Raw genomic sequence first — 8886 nt, 5'->3', positions numbered from 1 at the left:
ACCAGTATAGATGCAGGTCCAAACCTTCTACAGCGATTTGAACCTTGCTACTAGGCAGATGGTAGACGCTGCAGCAGGTGGGGCCTTGAACAGTAAGATGCCGGAGCAGGCGCAAATCTGATAGAGGAGATGGCCATGAATAACTACCAGTGGAAATCCTCTAGTAGTCGGCCAGTCAAGCACGGAGTAGTCAACCAGCTAGACTGCACAACAGCTTTGGCAGCTCAAGTGGAGCTTCTGACTAAGAAGTTAGACCAGCCTCAGATATCAGTTCATGCAGCCCAGATAAGCTGCGAGTTTTGCAGTGGCTCATACTATGGTGCAAACTGTAATGCGGGAGATATGTTTGCTTCAACTATATGGGTAATGCACCTAGACAGCAGAACAACCCATACAACAATACATACAACCCATACAGCAATACATACAACCCCGGTTGGCGTAATCATCCAAACTTCGGTTGGAGAAACAACAATGCCCAAGGTCTACCAAGCTTTCAGAGACTGCATTAGTAGCGACCACAGCAGCAGCAGCAGGCTGGACCATCATAGCTTCCTCCACCAGCCGAGAAGAAATCTAACTTGGAGGAGCTGATGATGAAGTTTGTCACGTCAACTGAGATGAGGTTCCAACAGACCCACAGTGCTCTTAGAAATCAGCAGGCGTCTATTCAGAACTTAGAGAGTCAGATTGGGCAGATTTTTAAGATGCTGTCTGAGAGGCAACAAGGATCTCTCCTCAGCACAACAGAGTCAAACCCAAGGGAGCAATAAGAAGGCTATCACCTTGCGATCAGGTAAGCAGTTGTCTAGCTCTTTGCCATTAGCTGATGATGATGATGTTTCCATGTAGGATAAGCTAGCTAGGAAGGAGTTAGAGCCTGAGGCAATAAAAGTAGAGAAGGTGCAAGACAGGCATAAGAGCCCTGTGAGAGAGTACCAGCCACCAGTCCCCTACCCATTACTCGACTTAAGCAGGAGAAGGTTGATAAGCAGTTTGGTAAGTTTTTTGACTTGTTTAAACAATTTCGTATTAACCTGCCTTTTGTTGAAGCTGTTTCGCAGATGCCGAAGTATGCCAAGTTCATAAAGGAAACTTTTAGTAACTGATAGGCTAAATTGTGTTAGCTACAATCTAAAGGCAATGTACCTATCGATGCAATCTAGCACTAATGGCAAGTATCAAGGTCGTATTCCTCGGGAAAGTGAAAGCCTAGAGTTACTTTTTTGTTCTTTGTTATATTAACCTAAGATGAATGATGAATAATTTCTAAACTAACTAATAGCTACTAGCTAAGTTCTAAGGGAGATGCAGGAATGAATGGATAAATGAAATAACCAAGACAAGAAAGCAAACCCAAAGGGAACCTAAACTAGTTGGTAATCAAACAAAAGATAAAGGATTGATGAATCCAATTATGCTACCCATGGACGAATTCTTAACTGAACTGGGTTTCTCTCTCTCGATAACTGAATTCCTAAACCTAATAACCTAAAGTTGGAATCTCTTCCTAACGATTGATTCTTAAATTAGCATTAAGCTTTAATCCGCCTCTATTAAGCTTTGTTAATTCTTAATCCGGCTAGTTAATTATCCTTATCTCTAAGTGATTATTAACCAGTTCTTGCTATTAAAAATTCCAATTGCCAAATGGACTTCTCAATCACACAAAGCAATCTAAACACCACAATTCACAACGTCTCATGAATAATGCTATCTTATTAATACTGAAAGCAAGAAGAATACAAAACCAACTCAAACAATCCAACGATATAATATTAAGCCAACATAGTAAAGAAATCCCAATGGATTTAATCAGTCTAGCTGAACATATTCATGTTTAAAACAATCTAGGAAATCAATTACAATGAAAGAATAATGAAAATAAAACATGTACCCCATTTTCTCTCGAATTGGATGAACAGCTCCAAATCTGGATCTACACTTTGATTAATCTCCTAATATGCCTCTTGAATTGCTCCACTACTGTTTTGCACTCGAAACCTTGCGGTTCCGGGATTCTTCCTCTCTGCAACTCTCTCCTGAACTCAGCACTATGCAGAAACCAAACCAGCCGCCAGGGCTCTATGTCACTCCCTTCCTCTTCTTTTTTTTTTTTCTAAAAGAAAATACATTTTCCTTATATATTTGATTTAGCACGGCCGTGGTCAAGGCCGTGTTGGTCAGCACGGCCTAGACTCCGACCGTGCTGAAACTGTGAATCTCACACAACTAGGGTTTCACCACGGCCGTGCCCCCGCCGGTGCTGGCCACCACGGCCCGTGGTAGAGGCTGTGGTGGCCTCAAAAACTGTGCCCAAACCATTATTTTGAAGATCAAGTTTCGATGGTTGGTCACAGCTAGAGTCCAGGCCATGATGGTCAGCACGGCCTTGACTCAAGCCGTGCTCAATGTGTGCAACGCGAGCTCTTGTCTGATCTTGATGAATTCTCGTCTATTTCATATGTATTGATTTATAATTGCTTAAACACCGATGGCGGTCCTATAAATGCTCCTGAAATGCAAAAGAAGACAAAACACCGGTGATCTGGGAATAAAAGCACAATAATTGCTAAGAACATATGCAATAATATGCAAGCAAATATGTGTAAAACTATGCACATTAATAACAAAAGGAAGCTAGAGGATATGGGACTAGTGACTCTGAATGAGGAGTGTTTAGCTATTCTTCAAAACAAGCTACCACTCAAAAGGAGAGATCCAAGGAGTTTTACTGTTCCCTGCATTATTGGTGATTTGCCTATTAGTGGTGCATTAGCTGATTTAGGAGCTAGTATTAATTTGATGCCCACTAGTTTGTTTGATAAGTTAGGTTTGAGTGAACTTAAGCCCACTAGGATGAGCATTCAGTTAGCTGATAGGACTGTTAAGATTCCTAGGGGTATTATTGAAGATGTGCTTGTTAAGGTAGACAAGTTCATCTTTCTTGTTGATTTTATAGTTATGGACATGGAAGGTGAGAGTATTGTGCCTTTGATCCTAAGTAGACCTTTTCTTGCAACATCTAGGGCTGTTATAGATGTTTGTGATGGAAAGCTTCAGCTTAAGGTAGATGATGAGACCATTACCTTCGACTTAGCTACTACTATGAGACATTCTTTAGACCATGATGATGCTGTGTTTTCTATTGATATTCTGGATGATATGGTTGAGTTTCATTTATAGGAAATATTGCGTGATAATCCTTTGCAAGTAGCATTACAAGGAGATGAGGAGGAGCTGTCCAACGAGCAAGTGTTGGAGCAGCTCGCTAGTTTGTTGGCTACTGAGCCTAGCCATTCTACTGACCTTTTTCTTTCTCTTGACAGGTGAGAAGTGCAGAAAGTAAAGTCTTCTTTTGAGGACCCCCCGGCCTTAGAATTGAAGGGGTTACCTAAGCACTTGAGCTATGGATTCTTGGATGAGGAAGAAATGTTGCCTGTGATTATTACAGCAGATTTGACACTTGAGGAGCGAGCAAAAAATCTAGACTCGCTTAAGAGATATAAGAAGGCCTTTGCCTACAAGATTGCTGATATTCCCGGGATCAACACTAGCTTTTGTTCTTACAAGATTCTTATGGAGAATAGCTATAGACCAGTAGTTTAGCCCTAGAGGCGGCTTAACCCGAATATGAAGGAAGTAGTGAGAGCTTCTAAGGGGAAGGTGAATCTTCCAAACCTCCAGCATCTACGGACCCCAAGTTTGCCGAGATGGCAAGACAATTGGAAAGGATGCAGAAAATGCTAAAGCTGAAAGGGTGGAAGATGATAGAAGACATTGATGACCTAGTTGCAATAACTTCTAAGGGGAAAGTGAAACTTCCAAACCTACAAAAACTTGACAGGACCGAGGATTCGCATGCCTTTTTGAATTGTTATAGGGTGGTGATGAGCATAGTTTTACACATATTTGCTTGCATATTATTGCATATGTTCTTAGCAATTATTATGCTTTTATTCCCAGATCACCCGTGTTTTGTGTTCTTTTGCATTTCAGGAACATTTATAGGACCATCATCGGTGTTTAAGCAATTATAGATCAATACGTGCGGAAACGGACGAGAATTCATCAAGATCGGACAAGAGCCCGCAATGCATACATTGAGCACGGCCTGGACTCTGGCCGTGCTCAACCATTGGCTTTGATTCTTGAATTTTGCACTTTGGGCACGGTTTAGTAGCCACCACGGCCTTCAAAGACGCCCGTGGTGGCCAACACGGGGAGCAACACGGTAGTGGTGAAACCCTACTTGGTGAGATCCACGATTTCGTACGGCTGGACTTGGCCGTCTTGAGTTAAATATATAAGAAAAATGAATTTTTCTTAGAAAGGAGAGGAAAAGAGTGACATAGAGCCACAGCGGCTGGTTCGGTTTCTGCACGGTATTGAGTGCGAGAGAGTTCGCGGGGAGTAAGAATCCCGGAATCACAAGGTTCCGAGTGCAAAACCGTAGTTGAAGTAATTCAAGAGGCGTTTGGGAGATTAATCAAAATGTAGATCCGGATTTGGGTATTCATCCAATTCGAGAGAAAAGGGTGTACATGTTTTATTTTCATTATTCTTTCATTGTAATTGATTTCCTAGATTGTTTTAAACATGAACATGTTTAGCTAGACTGATTTAATCCATTGGGATTTCTTTACTATGTTGGCTTGATATTATATTGTTGGATTGTTTGAGTTGGTTTTGTATTCTTCTTGTTTCGGTATTAATAAGATTATGCATTATTCATGAGACGTTGTGAATTGTGATGTTTAGATTGCTTTATGAGATTGAGAAATCCGTTTGGCAATTGAAATTTTGAATAACAAGAACTGGTTAATAATCGTTTAGAGATAAGGATAATTAACTAGCCGGATTAAGAATTAACAAAGCTTAATAGAGGCGGATTAAAGCTTAATGCTAATTTAAGAATCAATCGTTAGGAAGAGATTCCAACTTTAGGTTATTAGGTTTAGGAATTCGGTTATCTCGAGAGAGAAACCGAATTCGGTTAAGAATTCATCCACAGGTAGCATAATTAGATTCACCGATCCTTTATCTTTTGTTCGGTTGCCAACTAGTTTAGATTCCCTTTGGGTTTGTCTTCTTGTCTTGATTATTTCATTTATCAATTACTCCTGCATCTCCCTCGGAACTTAGCTTGTAGTTAATAGTTAGTTTATAAATTATTCATTATCCATTTTAGGTTAATATAACAAAGAACAAAGGAGTAACTTTGGGCTTTCACTTTCCCAAGGAATACGAACTTGAATTGTTATAGGGTGGGGATGTCGACATGCTTGAATCTGACCAAGCAACAAATAGTGAAATACTTATGAGTGTATCTGACAAGCTCTACAGTGACATGGTACTGGCAACTGGAAGAGAAAGTGAGGGATGATTGAAAGGACATGGGTGAGAGGCTTGTCACGCATTACGAGTACAAGACTAAGGTGAAAGTTAGTACTTAGGACTTAGAGTTGACTCGGAAGCGGTAGAATGAGGCCACTTCAGACTTCATTATCCGATTTAGAGCCAAGGTAGCAAAGATGATAACATAGTCGATCGAAAGGGATCAGGTTCAGTTTGCATTTAAGGGTTTGCTGCCTAACATCTACGAGAGACTAGCTGCACATCTAATCAAAAAATTTTAAGACTTGCGACAATGCGCGGCTAATGTAAAGGAGGACAAATTGAAAAAGAGCGCCTACAGAAAGAGCATTGAGAACTGCTCAAGTTCTAAGGAGGTGAGTGTGTCGGCAGTTCAATACTATGCTCCGACGCAATCGCGTAGATTTTCCAAGTTCTTGGTGCCCTTATCGTAGGTCATGGTGAAGTTGCAAGAGCACAAGCTGCTGAGGTCACTGATTTTTTAGCCAAGAAATGCTTAATTAGGGGAAGACGTGGGGTCTTACTACCAATATCATTAGATTAATGGCTAAAAGACAGACAACTGCAAGAGCCTCCATTATGAGATTCAAAGGATGACAGACGAAGGATAGATAACGGACTCGGAAATGGGAAGGTGAGCCAACTCACTAGGGAATTACAACAGCGCTTGTTCGCCCACTTAACCGACCATAATTATAAGTTTTGCCCTCTTGGAAGAATACATGTTTACAACTGTTGAGGTATTGCAGGAAACCCCAAATCAGAAGGAAGAGGATTGTGAAGAGAGAGACAAAATCAGAGAGTGGGAAAGAGAAAAGTATAAATATGTAAGTGATGATGAGCGAGTCATCATCATTCACCTAGGGGATAGCTTCGGGACCCAGTCTTCCACGATTACAGGTCTCGATTTCTGGGGAAGCGAGCAAAAAGAAGAAAATCAGTTGGGGGGAGTAGGACCCCTATATATATGGAGGGAATTTGGCACGGCAGTCCAAGAGCTAGTGAGCAAGGCAATTGAGGGTATCATCCAAGGTGATAGGTGTACAATGACATGAGCAATAAATCTCTCACTAAGAAGAAGGAAGGGAAAATAGAGAAAGAGAAAGAAGAATAAAAGAGTAAACACAAACCGAGCGAAGAAACCATGTTGAGGCAGCTTAAGAAGACTTAGTCCAACATCTCAGTTTAGCCGTTATTAGATGCATCCCTTGAGCTTATAAGGACATTGACCAAGGCTTTAGATCAGATAGTGGTGTCAAGTAACCCCCGAAGAGTTGCTCTTAGTTATACAGGAGACTACTAAGGTGATAAGCTTTATGGATAAGGAGTTGCCACTTGAGGGAAGGGAACATAACCGATCACTATACATAAAGGCCACAGTCAAAGGGATAATGAGTCTGTGCATGATGGTTGACGACGGGTAAGGGATCAACATATGCCTCTTAAGGTTTCTAGGTAAATACGGGCTAGAAAAGACTCATCTAGAGTCCACCTCTACAATCATCCGAGCCTATGGTGAATAAGAAAGGCAAGCTTGTGGGACCTTTAAAGCTCTGGTCAAAGTAGGGCCCATCAAATTAGTCATTGAGTTTGTGGTCTTGGATATATCGGTCTCCTTCATAATATTCCTAGGAAGGCCTTAGTTCCATGCTTTGGGCGGCGTCCTATCTACCTTACACCAAATGTCAAATTCTACATGAAGGAAAGGTGGTAGTAATCAAGGCTACTGAAGGAGGGGTATGAATAATCAATGCCATCGAAGAACAGGTCCTGACCGGGTTTCAAGTGCCTATGCTAGAGCTAGAAGAGGCGAAGGATGAGAAAGAAGAGCCTAAAAGGCCGCTACCGAGATATTGTTGGCCCAAGTCCGAGCTATAGACACTTAGGTCATGAGAATAATGAAGAAAATGGGGCATACCTTTAGGTTCAGCCTAGGTAGAGATCAAGGTGGAGTTAGCTCATGGGATGACTTGGAAATCAAGAGTAACTCTGGCCCTATTGGAATGAAAGATGAGGTCCCACCAACTAGCAGGCTAAGAGAAAGGAAGTCACTTGTGGGGAGATTCATATAGTTCATGAAGGAAGGAGCCTTCGCCCCGTGTGATGGTAAGTCAGAGTCTTGGATTGATGAAAAAAGGAAGTTCGGCCTGGGGTTTGAGATATTCACAAAAGAGTTTCAATCTGCAAGGCTTGAGAGGATAAAGCAACTCCAAGAGAAGAAGCTCGCCATGGAAGCTAGGACAACAATCATCAATGAGAGGAAGTCGAAAGTGAAAGAGTCAATGCTAGCTAATAAAGAAATGGATGATGTGGTCGATTTTATTGATAACTCTATTGGTGATGTATTTTATAAGGACCTGTTTATCCTTAACCTTTTTGACATTGCGGACGAGTTAGCCGATAAATGTAATGAAATGCATCTCAATTCTGCTTACTTAGATGATGCTTTATCTGATGGTGATTTGAATTTTGATGATCATCCCATATGCATATTTGACATTAATTCCATACCATGTCATTCATTAAATTTAGGCACAACTGATTCTCCTCGAGAAATTTTGTTAGGGTCTAACTTGATTGCCGAAGAAAAAGAGAGAATGATAAAAACATTAATAAAAAGACAAAAGTGCTTTTCCTAGTCGTATGAAGACATGCCAGGGGTAGATAGAGAGATAGCTGAGCATAAGATTCCTACTTACCTAGAGGTCAAGCCTGTCATGCAAAAGCTCCACAGACTTCGACCAGAATACGCTCAATTGGTCAAAGATGAAATCCAAAAGCAGATAGAGGCCAAGTTTCTAGAGGAACTAATGCATCTGACATGGTTGGCCAATGTGGTTCTGATTCCTAAGAAAGATGAAAAGGTTCGGGTTTTTGTAGATTATAGGGACCTCAATAAGGCTTCGCCCAAAGATAACTTCCCTCTACTGCATATAGATATCTTAGTGGATAACACAACATCTCATGCCATTTATTCCTTTCTGGATAGATTTTAAGGGTATAATCAAATAATGATGTTGGTAGTAGATAAGCTCAAGATGGTTTTCATCACGAAATGAGGAGTATTCTGCTACCGGGTCATGCTGTTTGGACTCAACAATGCTGGGGCTACTTATAAGAGGATGATTGTCACTTAGAAGTGTATCTGGATGACATGATGGTTAAAACCAAGACCCGTGAAGGACACATTATAGGCGGCGGTTTGGAGCGTGTACCCAAGTGTCTTTAGCAGCTACGACACTATAAGACTTTTCAACCTAATCAGGAACACGCTAACTAATCTCTGAGACTAGCATAGAGATGGGAGTCGCCACCTAGGTAATTCATCAGGACACTTTTACTAATGAGTGGCACTTCTCAAATTCCATAAGAAAGCTTACACTATAAATCTAGAGATGGATCCCATAGCCAACTTTCTTATTTGTGTATCTTAGTCTTTAATTTTTTTATTTAACAAATTATTCTCTATAAATATAGCAGTATATATACAAGCATAGTAGATAATGCATA

At 40.9% G+C, this 8886-nt stretch overlaps 1 protein-coding gene across 1 annotated transcript; it reads left to right on the top strand.

Moving 5' to 3' along the window:
• The first annotated feature begins 7451 nt into the window (after positions 1–7451).
• LOC125369796 lies at positions 7452–8372 on the top strand. The gene is made up of 2 exons (XM_048372970.1): positions 7452–7833; positions 8026–8372. Exons 1-2 carry the CDS (start codon positions 7452–7454, stop codon positions 8370–8372), a joined length of 729 nt encoding a protein of 242 aa, XP_048228927.1.
• Positions 8373–8886: the final 514 nt, after the last annotated feature.

This window comes from Ricinus communis, chromosome 1 (genome assembly GCF_019578655.1).
Source record: "Ricinus communis isolate WT05 ecotype wild-type chromosome 1, ASM1957865v1, whole genome shotgun sequence".
Taxonomy (NCBI): domain Eukaryota; kingdom Viridiplantae; phylum Streptophyta; class Magnoliopsida; order Malpighiales; family Euphorbiaceae; genus Ricinus; species Ricinus communis.
Note: the sequence above shows the minus strand (reverse complement) of the source record. Positions and strands in the feature narration are given on the sequence as shown.

Coding starts and splice junctions, on each gene's coding strand:
- LOC125369796 (XM_048372970.1), top strand. CDS start 7,452: ATGAAGGAAGGAGCCTTCGCCCCGTGTGATGGTAAGTCAGAGTCTTGG. Junction 7,834..8,025: donor AGATGATGCTTTATCTGATG/GTGATTTGAATT, acceptor AGTCGTATGAAG/ACATGCCAGGGGTAGATAGA.